The sequence below is a fragment of the Danio rerio genome, chromosome 17, assembly GCF_052040795.2.
Source record: "Danio rerio strain M-AB ecotype USA chromosome 17, GRCz13ab, whole genome shotgun sequence".
Classification (NCBI taxonomy): Eukaryota; Metazoa; Chordata; class Actinopteri; order Cypriniformes; family Danionidae; genus Danio; species Danio rerio.
In genome coordinates, this window is record NC_141037.1 from 34,150,423 (window position 1) to 34,170,000 (window position 19,578).

At 36.0% G+C, this 19,578-nt stretch overlaps 1 protein-coding gene across 4 annotated transcripts in view; it reads left to right on the forward strand.

Moving 5' to 3' along the window:
• Nucleotides 1-698: 698 nt before the first annotated feature.
• gcfc2 (GC-rich sequence DNA-binding factor 2) overlaps nucleotides 699-19,578 on the forward strand; it is a 19,131-nt gene continuing 251 nt past the window's right edge. The window contains exons 1-18 of one of the 4 annotated variants that reach the window (XR_015512638.1): nucleotides 731-1,026; nucleotides 1,473-1,574; nucleotides 3,190-3,321; nucleotides 4,562-4,792; nucleotides 4,878-4,975; nucleotides 5,094-5,197; nucleotides 6,941-7,124; nucleotides 7,207-7,330; nucleotides 10,814-10,874; nucleotides 11,078-11,160; nucleotides 11,259-11,458; nucleotides 15,725-15,869; nucleotides 16,108-16,229; nucleotides 16,673-16,749; nucleotides 16,879-16,945; nucleotides 17,958-18,104; nucleotides 18,190-18,450; nucleotides 19,376-19,578. The exon at nucleotides 19,376-19,578 is cut by the window's right edge and continues 251 nt beyond it. Coding sequence is in view for 3 of the 4 variants with exons in the window: in XM_087289204.1 (XP_087145330.1) it covers nucleotides 750-1,026; nucleotides 1,473-1,574; nucleotides 3,190-3,321; nucleotides 4,562-4,792; nucleotides 4,878-4,975; nucleotides 5,064-5,197; nucleotides 6,941-7,124; nucleotides 7,207-7,330; nucleotides 10,814-10,874; nucleotides 11,078-11,160; nucleotides 11,259-11,458; nucleotides 15,725-15,869; nucleotides 16,108-16,229; nucleotides 16,673-16,749; nucleotides 16,879-16,945; nucleotides 17,958-18,104; nucleotides 18,190-18,320 (2,315 nt within the window). In the remaining variant the exon portion in view is untranslated. 4 annotated transcript variants of the gene reach the window in all.

Sequence of the window (19,578 nt, forward strand, 5' to 3'; positions counted from 1 at the left end):
TCTTTAGTGGCTATAAAAACAAAAAGTCTTTTAAAAGTGAAAAATGGATTTCAATGTATAACCTTATATAATTTCCCCTCTGGTCTCTGATTTTTTATTGTTTTTTTATTTACTTAATTTATGTTTTTTCCTTCTTTCACCTTCTTTAAAATGGGTTTTGCAGATTGTCACAACATGTCCGTTTTCTAATGCTCCAATTTTCTCTAATATACTGTTAACTGTTTTTGAAAGCATTCATTTATTCAGTTTCTTTTCGGCTTAGTTTCTGCTTTTTTTATTCCGGGGTCGCCACAGCGGACTGAACTGCCAACTTATCCAGCATGTTTTACGCAGCGGATGCCATTCCAGCTGTAACCCATCTTTGGGAAACACTCATTTACACTCACAATACGGACAATTTAGCCTACCCAATTCTCCTGTACCGCATGTCTTTGGACTATGGATGAAAACAGAGCACCCGGAGGAAACCCACGTGAACGCAGGGAGATGCAAAGATCCACCCATGCAAACTCCACACAGAAACGCCAACTGACCCGGCCGAGGCTCGAACCAGCGACCTTCTTGCTGTGAGGCGACAGCACTACCTAATGCGCCACTGTTTTTGAAAGCAATAAATAAATAAACAAACAAATAAAAATAAATAAATACATTCACACAGGACTTTTATTATGAAATGTTTTTCAACGACGACCAGGAAGTACAAAATACGTCATTTCAAAGCGTTGATTTCACTCAGCATTGGATTTATAATGTTTAATAAGAAGCCGCGCCGAAATTTCAGGCAAAGGAAAAATGAATCCAGTGATGAAGACGACAATGGGAAATTCGCTGCTGGTGAAGGTGGAAAAGATGCGGATTTAAAGACAGATTTACCCTCAAAAGCAGGGATTTCAAGCAGTTCACGAGAAGCTCGAGAGTGTGACTCGAGTGAGGCAGAAGAGGAGGCTTCAGTTTCAGCACTCCAGACCAAAGACAGAAAACTGCACACAGACAGCAAAACACTCAGCTTCTCTGATGATAAAGACTGTAAGTATAAACACTATAGCCAGGCTTTTGATAAATGTATATGTCTTAAAGCAAAACACTGCAGGTGATCGGGGTAAAAATGTATCACAATTATTTATCAGTTAATTGATTACTTTAAATGCATAAAAATAATAATAATTAATAATAATCTTAATTAGAAATAATTAAATATTTAGAAAAAAAATGTAAAAACCTGTAACTGTAAACTTTCATAGTAGAAAAAAACAGCTGATGCTATAGAGGTCAGGTTTACAGCTTTCAAGATGTCTTATTTATATCTCATATCTCGTTTGAAACAATTAAATAGAGTGAATAATGATAGAATTTTCGATTTTGTGTGAAATGTAAATAAAAAGCCCAAAATCTCACGATATAGAGTTGCATGAATAAACAGTGTTTTGCCTACTGCAGTGTCTCACATTAATGAAGAAATTTGACTCTTACAGCTACAGAGGGAGGTTTTCAAGTGAAACGTTCAGTCAACAGAGAAGTTTTGTTCCAAGCGCGGAAAAAAGAGGATTCTCCTGCACCTGCAACCAGTTCTCAAGGTGTGTGTTTTATTTTACATCAACTGTAATAACTACAGTGCGAAAAGTATTTATAGTGCTATTTTAGTATTTTTTTTTCACATTTCTTTATGTTACAGCCTTATTCCAAAACGAATTAAGTTCATTTATTTCCGCAAAATTCTACACACAATATCCCATCATGATGATGTGAAAAAAAATATATATTTTTAATTGTTTCAAATTTATTACAAATAAAAAAGCTAAAAAATCATATGTCCATCAGTTTTCACAGCCTTACTTTGTTGATGCACCTTTGGCAGCAATTACAGCCTCAAGTCTTTTTGAATATGATGCCACAAGCTTGGCACACCTTTGTTTAGGAAGTTTTGCCCATTCCTCTTTGCACTACTTCTCAAGCTTAGGTTAGATGGGAAGTGTACAGCCATTTTCAACAGTGTACAGCCATTTTCAGATTCCTCCAGAGATAGGAGGATCAATAGGATTTGGGTCTGGACTCGAAGCCTGCTGGAAGATGAACCGTCGCCCCAGTCTGAGGACAAGAGAACTCTGAAGCAAGTTTTCATTCAGGATGTCTCTGTACATTGCTGCATTCATCTTTCCCTCTATCCTGACTACTCTTCCAGTTCCTGCTGCTGAGAAACATCCCCACAGCCTGATGCTGCCACCACCATGCTTTACTGTAGGGATGGTATTAGCTTGGTGATGAGCGGTGCCTGGTTTTCTCCAAACGTAACGCCTGGCATTCACTCCAAAGTGTTCAATTTTTGTCTCATCAGACCAGAGAATTTATTTTATTATGGTCTGAGAGTCCTTCAGATGCCTTTTGGCAAATTCCGGGTGGGTAGTGGCTTCTGTCTGGCCACTCTACCATACAGGCCTGATTTGTGGATTGCTGCACAGATGGTTGTCCTTCTGTAAGGTTCTCCTTACTTCATAGAAGAACGCTGTAGCTCAGACAGAGTGACCATCGGGTTTTTGATCACCTCCCTGACTAAGGCCCTTCTCCCCGATCACTGAGCTAAGATGGCCGGCCAGCTGTAGGAAGAGTCTTGGTGGATCAAAACATCTTCCACTTACGGATGATGGAGGCCACTGTGCTCATTGGAACTTTCAGAGCAGCAGAAATGTTTCTGTAACCTTCTCCAGGCTTATGCCTTGAGACAATCCTGTCTCTGAGGTCTACAGACAATTTCTTTGTCTTCATGCTTGGTTTGTGCTTTGACATGCACTGTCAACCCTGGGACCTTATATAGACAGGTGTATGCCTTTTCAAATCATGGCTAATCAACTGAATTTACCTCAGATGAACTACAATGAAGTTGTGGAAACATCTCAAGAATGATCAGTGAAAACAGAATGGACCCGAGCTCAATTTAGAGATGTGAATACTGATGCACTTGTGTTTTTTTTTTTCTTGTTTTTTTTTTCTTTTTATAAATTTGCAAAAATTTCAACAAATCTTTTTCACATTGTCATTGTGGGGTATTGTGTGTAGAATTTTAAGGAATAAATTAATTGAATCCATTTTGAAATAAGACTGTAACATATAAAATGTGGAAAAAGTGAAGCTCTATGAATCCTTTCCGGATGCACTGTACATAGTTCTGTACATTGATTCTTCATATGTTTTCAGGAAAGAAGAGTAAGGATGTCAGTCTCTCTGACAGTGATTCTGATGCATCAGCTGAAGACATTCCTCCTGACAGTGATGAAGAAACCTGTTCTACCATGTCAAGTTCCTCCGCTTCTTCACTACCACAACGAGGTAACTAAACCTAAAGACTACAAATAAACCTACATAATTTTCCCTCTAATACTATAACCACAACTTTTCATTTTTATTTAAATAAATCTAATAAATATTAGATTTGGTTTCGACATTTGTTGTTTTTATTACCATCATTTCTGTGTTACACACTGACAATTTCATTGCAATAATAATTTCTAAATTATTAAATAATTATTTTTGCTTAAAGTAGTATAAACATATAAAGAAGTATTGTATTTTTATTCATACAAATTTTAAAGTAAACTGGATTAAAAAATCTTATGTTGTTTGAAAACAGCAGTGTTTAAAAGTAATTCTAGAGGACAACTATTTACAATCCTGTGGATGTAATCCTTGATTTTGTTATTCATTCTTTAAAATGTACATAGCAACATTTGTCTGAATTTTCTCTCTTTTGATATACAAAAATGTAAATATTGAAAGAAAATAGTGTTGAACAATAGATCATTTAAAGTAAAAAAGAGAAAGTGGATTTAGGATTAGGAAGATGTGGTAACAAATCTTGAAGACAAAATAATTAGCCCACATCTGATATTCTAAATATTTTTCAAATATTTCCCAAGTGATGTTTAACAGACCAAGAGAGTTTTCTTTTTTTTTACTGTATTTTCTCTAATATTTTTCATCTGGAGAAAGTCTTATTTCTTTGACTTTGGCCTTTTTAAGGTCAGTATTATTAGCCCTCTTAAGGATAAAGCACTTTTACAACGACTTTCCTGATTAACCTAAGCCAGTTAAGCCTTAAATAGCATGTTAAGATGAATTAAAGATAACTAGTAAAATAATATTTACTGGCATCATGGCAAAGACAAAAGAAATTAGTTAAAACTATCATGTTTAAAAATGTGTTTGGAAAAAAAGCCATTAAATAGCACAAAAAGAGTTCAAATTTTACAGGAGGGCTAATATTGTTTCTTCAAAATGTTTTCAGCTGTATATTACGGGAACATAATGTATACTATGAGAAAATCAAATAAATAATGAACTTTGATGGATGTAAAGTAGCAGTAGGAAATCTCCCAAACAAAATTAGGAACATTTAAAATGTTAAATTGTAACTTTACAGGTTTTTTTTAGTTTTTTGTTGTTGTTGTTGAAAAATAAACAAACTCCACAAGGTCCCTCAAGTCTCTGAAAATTCGGTTATTTCTTATGTTGTTTGTGTTACATTGTTGCTTAAATGTAAATGCACTTGTTTCCTTTATTGTTTGTCCAGTCATCATTCCTGATGCAAGAAAGATTCATGCTGCCAAAGAGAAAAGGAGACAAGCCAGAGCCCAGCAAGATTACATCTCTCTGGATTCACCTCGAACTCCTGGAAGCTTGAAGGAGGATGAGCTGAGCGATAAGGAACAAGACAGCGACAATGATCTGGATGATCATGAGCGCAGAATTGAGTTTGCACCCAAACCCAAAACTCTGAGAGAGAGAATGGCTGAGAAGATGGGTGAGAAACGTGCACTATTTGTTTATGATAGAACATTCAAATTGGTTGAGATATACAAAACATTTGCTGTGTTTGTCTTCTGTAGGGAGTGATAGTGAGGAGAGCTTTTCTGACAGCCAGGAGGAGGAAGAGCAGCAGATGTGGGAGGAACAACAGATTGGAAAAGGAGTCAAAAGGCACCAAGTGAGACCTTCTTATTGTGACACTTGCTAACATTCAGTATTCAATATCTCGATATTTACTATCTTCTCATTACGCTTTGGTTTTATAGTGTTTCAAAGACCTTTCCTTATATTCCCAGAAGGAATGGCATGCTCCGAAAGCAGCCCGACAGAAGAGAGTGGAAATCCCAGAAACGCTTCCAGTAGTTAGTATTGGTGTCATTAAGAAGAGAATCACTGGAAAGTAAGTTGCAAAATATGGATTTGTTTTATAAGCCCCAAATGCTTTTGACCTCTTTTCACTTCCATTAGTGTGTAGTATGATAAAAGTCTGTAGAGTTGCATAGCATTAAGTACACACCAACGTCTCTTTCATCAGTGTACGGTAGTCAACATTTGAAATGGATCAAAAAAACCTTTTCAGAATTGTCCTAGGACAAAAATGGGTAATATTTATTAGTTCTAAGACACTTGCTGAATGGTTTAGATCCGGGGTGTTTAAACTTGAGAAAAATTTAGATTTGAGCACTAACACTGGCAGTGTGAACGTAGCCTAAGTGGCTATTTAAAATACTTTGAATGTTTTATATTTTGTTACAGACATACAGTGTCATCCTGCAACTGTTTTTTTCTGCATATGAAATGTCCCAAACACCATTTTTAACTGTCCAAAATGGAGGAAAAATGTTGTTTTTACTCTCTGATAGTCAAAACATGTAAAATTCTATGTATGCATTGAAAACAGTCAGGAAAAAGTGTTTTATGTAAATTCGGACCATGAGTCCACACATATGGACATAATTTTTCTCTAAAAGTACATATTATTAAAAGGTAATACTTAATTTTTCTAATTAGGTTCCAATAAGCCCAAATAGCAAACAGAAATAAATGCATACAAAAAAAACACCTTGGGCCTTAAGAGTTTAAAGTTCCGAGCTTGTACGCAATACGCACGCACACTAGATTAAAGGCTGATTTTAACAATGGCTGAAGCTATTAACTAAGGGCCATTCATATATCGCATCTTTTGAAATGAAAGACATTTAGCAAGTTATAATTTTAAGAACAAGCATGACCAGACTGTCTATACCAGATGTCAAATTGGACATTGTAGGTTGACACACATATATATATATATATATTTACTGAATAACGAAGCACCACCTAAATGTAATCACTGCCAGGCTGCTCTTGCCATAAAACATATTTTGTTGGAATGTGGAAGTTTAAATTCCAATAGACACAATTTTTATAAGGAGAGTACTTTAAATTATTTTTTAATTTAAATTTAAATTTATCAGAGTTTTAAATTATTTATCAAAAATTTAACTGAAATATCATATTTAACTTTGAATATATGTTTGCGTGAGTTTCATCTATTTACATTTTTTATATTTGTCTAAGTAACTTTTTTTTTATTGTAATACGAATTTGTTTTATTATGTAATGTTTTATATATATCAATTTTGCCATGAAATAGCCATAAGTTGCTGATGTGGCAATAAATAAATAATTAATAATTATGTCGTCTTTTGCTCACGTTATTTTCAATGGAGGCATCACGTTCACGCTTTTCATGTGCACCTAGTTGAATAAGTGGCATGTGCGCACGTCGAGTCACGTGACAAGAACTGGACCATTCAGCTTGATAGTTTGTATGAAAAAGAAATACAAAATGAAAATACCAAACAATTGGTTACTGTGCAGCAATAAATAACGCTTTAAAATGTGAGAAGTTTACATGTGATTTTTCTAAACTAGTAGAGTTTGGAAACTAATGAATGTATATTAATCGATATCACCATTAAACCATGATTATTCCTCAGACTATAATTGTACAACCAAAATCTATATCAGTTGCCTCCCGATAGTAAATGCATACTTATCGTAAAAAAACTAACTGCACAACCAACCTCAGACCTTTGTATGCTATTGTGAAGTCATAAATGCAAATAAGGCATTAAAAAAATCAACCGATTTACTCCAGATTGGATTCGCTGAGGGAGGTACACAGGGCACGGGAGGCGCAGCTAAGGAGGATGCAGCTGGATGTGGAAATGGCCAAAAGCTCTTTAGAGGGCCTTGAAAACAACAATGCAGATGAGCAGCTCCGGTTTTACCGCACCATGAACGTTTTCTCACAGAACCTGCTGGAATGCCTATCTGAGAAGGTAATCTTTGTCATTCAGTGTAGTTCTATAAAGATCCTCCATATGATATAATCCTCTAAAGTTGGTTTGTTTTATCTTTCAGATGGCTTTAATAAACTCAGTTGAGCTGGACATGCACGGTCTCTATATTGACCAGGCGGAGGCGCTCTTGAGTCAGAGAAGAGAAGCATTACAGGAGGAGTCCTCTCGTATTCAGAAGTTAACTTGTAAGACTGCATCTGCATTCAGCCTTCTAGTTAGATAGATATAGTACAAATATTTTTCATTATCTTTTAAATCAGAACTCAAGAGACACCAGTTTAGTGTGACTTCCTAATTATAGTGCCTTGAGAGCCAACATACTGTTAAACTAATACTTATTATTTATCCATATTCTTCTTATTAGACTATTTTAAAAACGCATCTCTTTCTAGACTGTTCATACTACAACCACAAAGCTAACTCCAAACCTATATAACTTTTTTAAATAACTTTGTGCCAGACTGTCATACATGCTTAAGGTTGGGCTGATTTTCAACTCAGTCTACCCATCTGCCAATCAACTGATGACCTGTCATCTTACTAGCCACACCCTAGCAACCACTTACGGCACCCTAGCCACTGTCCAATAGACTTCCATTGAAAAAAACTGCCATTGACTTTACATTGAACATACTAACAACACCATACCCATTCATACTAGCAACATACTAAACCATACTAGAAATATACTAACGACATACCAATCATACTAGCAACATGCTAACAATATACAAATCCATAGTAGAAACATACTAATCATGCTTGCAACATGCTAATTCGTACTAAATTCATGCTAACAACATGTTATTTGACATAAAAACCATGCAAATTTATGTTAGCAACTGCCTCGCAACCACTCAGAACACCTTAGCAACTGCCTACTAACGACTTAGCAACCACTCAGAAGACCCTAACAACTGCCTAGCAACACCTTAGCAAACACTTAGAACACCCTAGTAACCCCTTTGCAACGCCCTAGCAACCACTGAGTACACTTAACAACTGCCTAGCAATGCCTTAGCAACCAACTACAACACCCTAGCAATGCCTTATTAACCACTCAGAACACCCTAGCAACATCTTAGCAACCGCCTAGCAACCACTCAAACCATCTTAGCAACTGCCTAGCAACAACTTAGCTACCACTCAGAATACCCTAGCAACACCTTAACATCTACCTGGACCACCCTAACAACCACCTAGCAATGCCTTAGCAACCACCTAGAACACCCTAGTAACCACCTAGCAATGCCTTAGTAACCACTCAGAACACCTTAGCAATGGCCTAGCAACCACTCAGAACATCTTAGCAACTGGCTAGCAACGTCACTGCACACAACATTTGGATACGACTGCCGGATTACACCCCCTTGTAGCATTCACACAAATTTTCAGTTCTGACGTGCACCATGGGAGAGAAGCTGTTCTGGCAGTGTGCGAAATAAAAGCAAGAGGCTATAAGCCCCTTTCACACAGTGATACCGGTAAATATCCGGAAAATTTCCGGAATGACTTTACCGGTATATTCAAAAAAGCGCTGTTCACACAGGCGAGGACGTTACGGAAATTTTCCGGAAAAGAGCATTCACACATCCATTCCAAAATACCGGTAAATTCTGACATCATTCACCACAAATGAGCTTTAAACGACTGCGCTTGTATTTTTAAACATTTGACTAAATTACAAACTCTGTGGATGATCAATATTGTGAACAACTTTCGCAGGATCACTTTCGCATGTCGAGATGTTCATAATATGTGCGTGTGCAGGCGCTCACAGGAGGTTTCACAGGCACAAGCAAAGCTTGAAGGTAAACAAACAACGGCTTATCATAAGCGTCTCATCGATGATTATTTACACAGTTGGCATTAAGAAGAACATATAAACGTGATCTGACTAACTTCTAGCAGCTAAATGTGTCTGGAAAAATATTCAAAGGCTTTTATTCTCATAACCGCGCGGACGTAAATGCATCTGACTGTTGTGATTGGCGAAAGCGGATGTCTCACGTCAGCACGTTCTAGACGTGCACACGCTTAATACGGTAATCTTCCTTCTGCATTCACACAGCGCAGCATTCCGGCAAATTGCCGGTAATGTTACAACCTCTCTTTCCGGAAAATAGCCAGAACGAATTTACCGGTATTTTCAAAAAGGACCTGTTCACACATACAACCTTTCTGGAAAATTGCCGGAAATTTTCCGGAAAGGTCTGTATGTGTGAAAGGGGCAATTGTCTCTGTGCATTCATCATGGTTGAATAAATGAACGAATACTAGAAACTCATGGACCGCAAAAAATATTGGAAGGAATGTGGAGACAACGTAAAACATAATATTTTTATTACTTTATTACTTACATTTATGAATAGAAAAGTTTTTTTTAAATATAGACTTTTTCTGATCACCAAAATAAACTACTATTTCTCATCTCGCGCACACGGACCTGCTTGGACAACACTGGAATACATCACATCCGGTCGGCTGGTCGCATACGGTCTAGTCGCACTAGTTCAAATATTTAAACGGATCCACAGCTCAAATCGCATCCGAACTTTCCGCATACGGAGATGATCGGAACTCTACGCAGCTCCCACACTACTCTCCATTGGAAATGAATGACTGCCGGTCTGACGCTTGTCGTTTGTCATGTGCAGTGGAAAGGAGGCTTTAGCAACCACTCTGAACACCCTAGCAACACCTTAGCAAGTGTTGGAAAATATGAATATTTTTTTTTATTATTATTTTTGTCTCTTTTTCTTTTAGTCAAACAATTATTTGTATTGGTCATGTAAGGGTCATATAGTGAACTTCTACTGTTGTGTGTGAGTGCTGTGCATACTAATTAGCATTTTTGCAGAAGTAGATAGATGCGGGTCCAAAATTAAATTCAGCTCAGCAGAAACGTCCTGTCTGAGGAGAGGTGTTAAAACTGAACACAGAACACAGAAAGATGTATGCTTAGTTGTTGTGCAGAGAATTCGTAGAAAAAGAGGAAGTATGTCAAAGGTGCAGCCAATGGAGGACTGAACAATGACTGACAAGTGACGTTACACCAAAACTCCACCTGTTAATATCAGTTGTGTATATATGCTGGAGTCAGGAAATGTATGTTAGTTGCACACCTCCTTAATGTAATTCTTGTATTGCATTGGGGTAACGTAACCCAGAGCTCTGTCATCGAATTATTCATTTGTATCTAATAAATTACTAATATTTTTGGCATTGAAGAAAACACTCTCCAGACCTTTTTTTCTTGAACACGCATGGAATTGGCAAGATATTCCAACACAAGAAATTGGAAAACCCTAGCAACCACCTAGAACACCCTAACAATGCCTTAGCAACCATTCAGAACACCCTAGCAACCACTCAGAACACCCTATCAGCCGCCTAATAAGAAATATGCCTGTCCAAACTAGAAACGTGCTAACCTGTATGTAGTTTGTCCACAAACTTTACTTTTTTAGTTTTTAAAATTTCTTTTTGAGAGAGTTGATTGTTTAGAAATATGTAGTTTTGTGTGTTTGTGTATTGTTTTAATTAGTACAGCACTGTGGTCAACCCTGAGCTGTTTTTAAAAGTGCTTTATAAATAAATATAAATGAATAGATGAGACTTCACATTTTATTATTCATATGATATTGTTTATTTTGGTTGTCTCATAGATAACACTGATTCACACAGCAATGGTGACACAGCCGGAGACTGCAGCCCTACTCAGCAGAGGTGAGATGGATTATTATGTCTGCACTTTCCCCATTACTGAATGTTATTGCTGTAAACACTGGATACACGAAGCCTGACATTATGAAACCCTACAGATTACAGCCTTTTGAGGCTCTTCGAGATGCTTATAATCTTTAAATTACAGTTGTCAAAGTCATTTATCACCAGTTTTTCAATTCTCTGTTTTTTTTTTCGTGCCCAAGCTTGTCTGACGATGACATTGGATGTGTGCCGTGTGACTGGGAACCAACGGTCGAGCAGAAGGAGGAGATTGAAAGTAAAAGAGGTGGGAGTAGTTTCAGAGATAGAAATGCCATGAGAATAGGAAGATTGCTTCCAATACCTGTGTTTAAAGTTGATATTAAAAATGACTTTTATTTTCAGCTGCTCTGCTGAAAAAGGCACAGGAAGTGTTTGCTGATGTTCAAAATGAGTTCTGGGATGTAAAGAAAATCCTCTCCAGATTTGATGAGTGGCGCGTCTCCTTTAAAGACTCGTACAATAATGCCTACATTGGGCTGTGTCTCCCAAAACTCCTGGCACCCTTGATCCGACACCAGCTCATTGGCTGGAACCCTCTACAGGTAATATAGGACCTGTGTATATCTGCTTGTTAAGTGTGACGTCACACAAAATGGCTTCCGGGTCCAAGCACTCTATCAAACTGTATGGGGAGACTCATGAAAGGGTAATAATAAACACTTACAAAGCGCTGTAAAGGCTCCTACACACCGGGACGCTTTTCGTTTGCGTTTATCGTCATCGTTTTAAGAGACGTTTTTCAATATTAAAACCCAATTGATTTTCACTGGCGTCAAGCAGAAGAGTATGCAAAATCACTCCTTGATGTTAGATGGCGCTACACAACTTTAAGCTTCTGACACCCGCTTATAACGCAAAAAAAGATAATGAGAGGAAGTTCACATGCTTGTTGTTAAAGTTACTGGTGACTTGAACATGCATAGATGGTTCAAGTAGCAGCTCCAGCTCTAGCGAAGAAGAAATTATTATTGTTCACAGAGCAATAAGCAGCTCCACGTTCATATCGCCTCTGGGCATCTTCTTCAATGTGAGCTTGCAATTGGGTTTTGCGCTTAAGCGCCTCCAAGTGTTGTTTACTGTAATTTCAGCAGATCTGTGCACATGAACAAAAGTGCCAATCTGATTGGTGGAGAAGGTTTTGGCGCGGCACGTCAAAACAAAAAAACAAGCATGAAGCGTTTTTAAAAAATGACGCTTTTGCGCCTGCCGTTTTGCTTGTTGGTGCGCACGATCACATTGACGCCCTTTATTTAGTCACGAGGCGTTAAACGTTGATGGAAAACAAGAGCAAAAAACATCTCGGTGTGCACTGGCCTTAATACTTTCGAAAATCACAATCACAATGTATACATCCATACCTAATATCAAATGGCCAGAAAGTGATACATTTTTTTATAAATTGTGTTATTTATTAAGGTTAATTGGTATTTGTGATGCAGCAAGTCCAGAGAGCGACATGTACGCTATGATTTTATATGACATTCACATTAAAGTTTGATAGGACTAAAAATTGGCCATAAACCAATACTTTCTCAGTTCAAATGAGTAGCGTCTTGGACCCAGAAACAGTATTTCATATGTGACCAATACGTCACGACTTAACAAGCGGATAGATTGTATAAGAACTCAGAGAAGATTATATTGCTATTGTGTAATATCATTTTGTGCCACATTAAAATTATCGAAAAGTGGTGTGTTTAGAAGTAAAACGGCCCATATTTTAGGCCATGACCAGGCATCTTCTGTGCACATTTGTATAAAAAAATAAAGAAAATCTGTGGATTTACGCAGAATGATTTTGGGAGTAACGTAAAACATGAAATAAAATAAACATATACTTTTTTTAATTTTACTTAAGGTTTACAATAGGCTTGTCACAATAATCAATATGTCGACTGATCACACAACACATGGACAAGACCTCAGTACATTTTGGTGATTCAATATAAAGTGCATCCAAAAAGTATTCATAGATTTATTAAAAATAAAAAAGCTGAAAAATCACATGTACGTCTGTATTCACAGCCTTTGCAGCAACTCCAGCCTCAAGTCTTTTTGAATATGATGCCACAAGCTTGGCACACCTGTATTTGGGAATTTTTGCCCATTCCTCTTTGCAGTACCTCTCAAGCTTTATCAGGTTGAATGGGAAGTAACGGTGTACAGGCTTTTTCAGATCTCTCCAGAGATGTTCATTAGGATTTAGGCCTGGACTCTGGCTGGGCCACTTAAGGACATTCACCAAATTGTTGTGAAGCCACTCTTTTGATATTTTGACGGTGTGCTTTGGGTCATTGTCCTGCTGAAAGATGAACTGTCGCCCCAGTCTGAGGTTAAGAGCACTCTGAAGCAGGTTTTCATTCAGGATGTCTCTGTACATTGCTGCATTCATCTTTCCCTCTATCCTGACTAGTCTTCCAGTTCCTGCTGCTTAAAAACATCCCCACAGCATGATGCTGCCATCACCAAGCTTCACTGTAGGGATGGTATTAGCCTGGTGATGAGCTGTGCCTAGTTTTCTCCAAACGTAACCAGAGAAACCAGACCAGAGAATTTAGTTTCTTATGGTCTGAGAGTCCTTCAGATGCCTTTTGGCAAATTCCAAGCAGTGAGTGGCCACTCTAACACAGGCCTAATTGGTGGATTGCTGCACAGATGGTTGTCCTTCTGTACAATTCTCCTTACTACATAGAAGAATGCTGTAGCTCAGACAAAGTAACCATCAGGTTTTTGATTACCACCCTAGATGGCCAGCCAGCTGTAGGAAGAGTCCTTGTGGATCCAAACATCTTCCACTTATGGATGATGCAGGCCACTGTGCTCATTGGAACTTTCAGAGCAGCAGAAATGTTTCTGTAACCTTCTCCAGCCTTGTGCATCGAGACAATCCTGTCTCGGAGGTCTACAAACAATTTCTTTGTCTTCATGCTTGGTTTGTGCTTTGACATGCACTGTCAACCCTATGACCTTATATAGACAGGTGTATGCCTTTTCAAATCATGTCAAATCAACTGAATTTACCACATGTGAACTTCAATTACGCTGCTGAAACATCTCAAGAATGATCAGTGGAAACAGAATGTACCTGAGCTCAATTTAGAGCTTCACTGCAAAGGCTGTGAATACTGATGTACATGTGATTTTACAGCTTATTTATTTTTGTATAAATTTGCAACAATTTCAAAAAAATCTTTGTTCACATTATCATTATAGATGTTGTGTGTAGAATTTTGAAGAATTAAATTAATTTAATCCATTTTGGAATGCATAAAAAATGTGGAAAAAGTCAAGCTCTATGAATACTTTCCCAATGCACTTTAAATACTATACTATAAATTACTATAGTATATTTTTTATTTGGGTGCCTGACTAAAATAGAGTGTTTGTACTAGTTCTTTTTACCTTTCACTTATTTTGTTATCATTTATCATAATTAGTATTTATTTGTTTTTTAGAATATTCGTTTTTACATTCTGATTCCTGTGCCTAATTATTCAATTTTTAAAATTACTATAATTAAATTAAATACTCTTATGAATAAAATATTATATGTTCTTTGGAAAAGTGTACTTGCATTCTGGAGTTATATAATGAGTGGCATAAAATGGTCTTGCAATAAAGTGCATAAAATAATAAAACTGATATCGTGTCAGGCCTAGTTTACAATGCAAATCCAATAAGATTAATTTGTTTTGTAAACAAAGCAAGTATCTTATATAATATACATTTGAAGTCAGAATTATTAACCCCCTTTGAATATTTTTTTTCCTTTTTAAAATATTTCCGTTTAACAGAGCAAGGAAATTTTCACAGTATGTCTGATAATATTTTTTCTTTTGGAGAAAGTCTTATTTATTTTATTTCGGCTAGAATAAAAGCAGTTTTTAATTTTTAAAAGCCATTTTAAGGTCAAAAGTATTAGCCCCTTTAAGCTATATTTTTTTTGATAGTCTACAGAACAAACCATTGTTATACAATAACTTGCCCAATTACCCTGACATAATTACCCTAGTTAAGCCTTTAATTGTCACTTTAATCTGTATAGAAGTGTCTTGAAAAATATCAAATAATATTTACTATCATTATGGCAAAGATCAAAAAAATCAGTTATTAGAAATGAGTTATTACACAACTATTATGTTTAGAAATGTGGTGAAAAAATGTTCTCTCCTTTAAACAGAAACTGGGGAAAAAAATAAATGGGGGCTAATAATTCCGGGGGCTAATAATTCTGACTTCAGCTTTATCTGCTAAAAGATATAAAATATTACATTACAAACTGTGTTGAAATAAATCTGATTAACATTTGCATATTAGTCAAAAATGTTTCCCCACCTCCCTCGATAGATACTTTTTTTATTTGTAATTATGTTTAAAGGTTAACGCTTGGTTCTTAGCAGTTGAGAAAAATGCTGCAAAGTGGACATGGCAGGCTGACTTAAAAATTAAGCAATCTTTATAGGATATAGGATTTAGGGTTTATAGGATAAAGACTCAGCCTCATGAATAATTTTGAGATACTGTGTCACCAATGCATATACAAAACAAAAAATATTATAATAAAATAATAAAATAATAAAAATAAAATAATAGCATATACATTTTTTTTTCAAAAATATAAATGATCAGGTGTTTTTTTATTTATTTATTAAAACTGATAGATGTTAACATGCATGCCTGTAATGTTTGACCATTTAAATGTCACCAAAGGTCTTTAATTTTTTATTAGCTGTCTGTCATTGATTTCTTGCCACTCGTCATTCTTGATAGAAATTCCAACATGAATTGACTGCATTGGTTTCCTGTAGGCAGAAAGTGAGGACTTTGAGGCATTGCCATGGTATTGTGCTGTTGAGAGGTTCTGTCATGGTCAGGGCTACGAGGAATCAGAGAACATGGACAAGACCACACTGCCCACCATAATTGAGAAGACCATCCTCTCTAAAGTTCAAGGTGATTCTAACATCTGTACATAACTATGCTAATTGGTTTATACCACTCACCTGTTCAAAGCATTTTATGTTGAGTTTGGAAACTGAATATTTCAATGACTGATTACTTTTGGCACTTTTTAAATTTTAAGCGACTGGATAAATTATTAAATTTAACAGGATAATTTGACAGGATAAATGATTAAATATGTATTAATAGTCCCAGATAATCATTTAGAAATAATTTTGTTCTTTGGCAGGTTTTGTAGAGCTGGTCTGGGACCCTCTTTCTGCCCAGCAGACTCGAACCCTGACAACACTATGCAGAAGAATACAGGATGACTATTCTGTGTTTAATGGCGAACAAAGCAAACCTGTCAAGGTATTGTATTTATGATGCAATAAAACTCTGAATAGATGAATATAATGTCAGTAAATACAAGTGAATTTTCATAAACTAATTTCGAGAGGAGCACGTGATATGATTAAACACTGCTGGCCACTCATCTGTAATCAGTAATAATCCAATCAGAGCGATCCTAGCTTAATATAAATGGATCATTTTATCCTTATTGCTCTATCTTCGTTTTGGAAGAATCCCTCCTTCCACCCCATCTCCTCCTTTTTCTCCCGTTTCTAAAGGGGGAGCTATCGAGACCTACCTGATCTCGGATCCCCTGATATGCTTATTGACCGGGCGGGAGCCCTGGGCTCAAATATCTCAGAGCTCAGGGTTCTCTCCCGGGACAGCATGCCAAACCTGCTATAAATGACAAGCATATCTAAGTGGGAACTCTTGAACTAATATAGGATTTCATCCCACAGGCCTTTGTGGAAGCAGTCATTCAGAGATTAAGGACTGCCGTAGACGATGATGTCTTTGTCCCTCTGTACCCCAAAAAGTCAGTCAGTCGTGTTTTAGATGTTGTTCTTGACATTTTTATTTGATCAGTGGATTAAGAAAATGATTGTGTGTTTTAATATAAGTTGTCATGTCATGATTTAATAACAAAACGTGCTTTTTCCTAAAGGTTTTTAGAGGATAAGCGGTCACCGCAGTTCCAGTTTCAGGACAAACAGTTTTGGTCGGCGGTGAAGGTTTGACTTCTGGTTATGTTATGATTATTAATATAACATCCTCTTTCTTTTTTTTTCAATTTACCATTCAGTAATTTAGGCTTAGTAAGTTTGTCTTTAAAAAATGTGTTATTTCCACTTGTTAATGCCAGGTAATGCATTTACTAACATGAACTAAGAATGAACTATATTTGTACACTACTAATTAATCATAGTTCAACATTCGCTAAAGCATTATTAAAATCCAAAGTTGTTAAGATGAATTAATGCACTGCAAGTTTATAGATAAATAAACACTGTAATTAATGTATTATTCATAATTTGTTCATGTTAATAAATGTGTTAACATTATTACATACCTAATTTACTAATGTAATTCTTTTTCAATTATGCTTATTTTGAGTATTTATTAGTTTTAGCCAGAAAGGAAATTCAAAATTGACAAAGACAAGCAAATATTTATAATGCTACAGAAGACTTTGTTTTGAGTAAATGCTGTTCATTTTATTAAAAAATATTCACAAAAAAGCAAATAAGATTTAAAATATGTTAAAAATAATTAATGTACATTTTACATTTTAAAATAAACTTCAAAGTATTAAAATTTTAATTGTTTTGATCAGTGTTAAAGAAATAGTTCACCCAAAAATACAAAATTTGCTCACTATTTAATTATCACCCTCAAGTGGTTCCAGACCTTCTGTTGAACCTAAGATATTTTTAAGAAAGCTGAAAACCTGTAACCATTGACTTCCATAGCAGAAAAAACAAAACAAATACTATGTCAATGGTTACAGCTTTTTTTTTTTTTTTTTTTAATATCTTCTTTTGTGTTTCACAAAGGAAAGAAAGTCAAACATATATGGAACAAGTGAAAGGTGGGTAAATGATGACATAATTTTTGGGTGAACTATCCCTTTAATTTTGTGTACATTAATAAATATACACATTAATTATTATTCAGTCTAATATTTAGGCTCGGATATTTCTTTATTACATGCGGTTGTTTGAATATGAACTGTTTTTTTTCCAGTTGCTAGGTAACATGGCATTATGGGATGGTTTGATTCCTGAGCACATTCTTAAAGAGCTGATGTTGGAGAAACTTCTGGGCCGTTATTTGATGATAACCATTCTTAATGAATCTGATCCAAAACACACAGTCCAGAAATGCAAAAAGGTGCCCATGTTTATAGTCTCAACCTAAATCTCATGCATACTACCAAGGTCATCCACCAGAGATCTAACTTGTATCTTTCTAAAAGATTGCAGGTTGTTTTCCAGAATCATGGTTTATTGATTTAAATACTGGATCATCACTACCTCAGTTGCAAAACTTCAGCAAACATCTTCTTCAAACCGCACATGTGATATTCAAGGACAACAAGGACTCCAGGTAATGTACACCTGTTAATGCATGTTAATTCCCCTTTCTTTTATGAAATTAAATAGGACTAGGTTGTATGAATGATTTAGATCATTACAGTAAAATAAATTGTCAACAATAAAAGATTTTTTTTTATTTAGTCTTTATTACAGTATGTAAATAAGTGGGTGTGGCTAACAAGCATTTTGCACTTGAAAATGTAAGTACAGAACAACTCTGTGTGCAATCTCCCTTAATAAGTTAAACATTCACTTATGTAGAGCTAAAGCCTCTGCCGACTTACAACCTCCCCAGGTCCTAACGGCCACCTATTAACTTTAGACTAGGAAGAGGAAAGAATAGTATAATATGAAGTTATTTCATAAAATACTAAAATACTAGTCTTGTTTGATATACTGGTCAGAATTCATGAAAAAGGACTGACTTGATGAATGACTATAATCATACAGAGCATAATTCAGCATCATCTGCTTTATTCCATTAATTTCCCAAAGCAGCATCCCGCTAGGTCCGAGTGCCAGCCCCAAGACACAAAAACAATTAAAGAAAAAAATGAGTTCTATCTAGGAACGGAGCATTAATTGGGGTCACTATAATTTATTGTGAGAAGCTAGCACTTATTAGGAATAAAATCTCAAAGTTTAAGAATATTGGCAAGAAATCCAATATTGAACATACCTATTATATTTATATAAGGCCCAAATGAAAGAAAAAAAAATGTAAAGTCCATTTCATTAATGAAGTGTTTAAGGCTGCGTCCAATGCACTATTCTGCCGATCTATACTGTATGAATGCCAGTAGTATGAATGGAACTCTGACGCACTACATTCGCCATTTTGTCATGATCGCATGACTTACCCGCATCAGTTGCGTCGCTTCACTCTTAGTCATGAATTATCTTGCTGGGCATCATGGGATAGTGTAGCGTGTATCAGCTGCACACCTCAGAATCTTGCTGGAAGTAGTAAGTCATGCTGGCACTTCTCACATACTGTTTTTCGAATTCTATTAATTCGGACATATCACTTTGCTTGCATACTAATTTAGTATGCGTACTAAACAGTATGGAAGTATGCAATTTCAGACGCAGCCTAATCCTATATTTTTTGTTGATGTTTCTGGAATAACCACCTGTTTAATAAACTATATGGTGAAAAATATTGTTACCATGAAATAAAAGGACTCATAACATGAGTTTTGGTCATATCACGCACCCCTAATATAAAAAAATGGTTAAACAGCATGACTGGAACATTAATTATACAA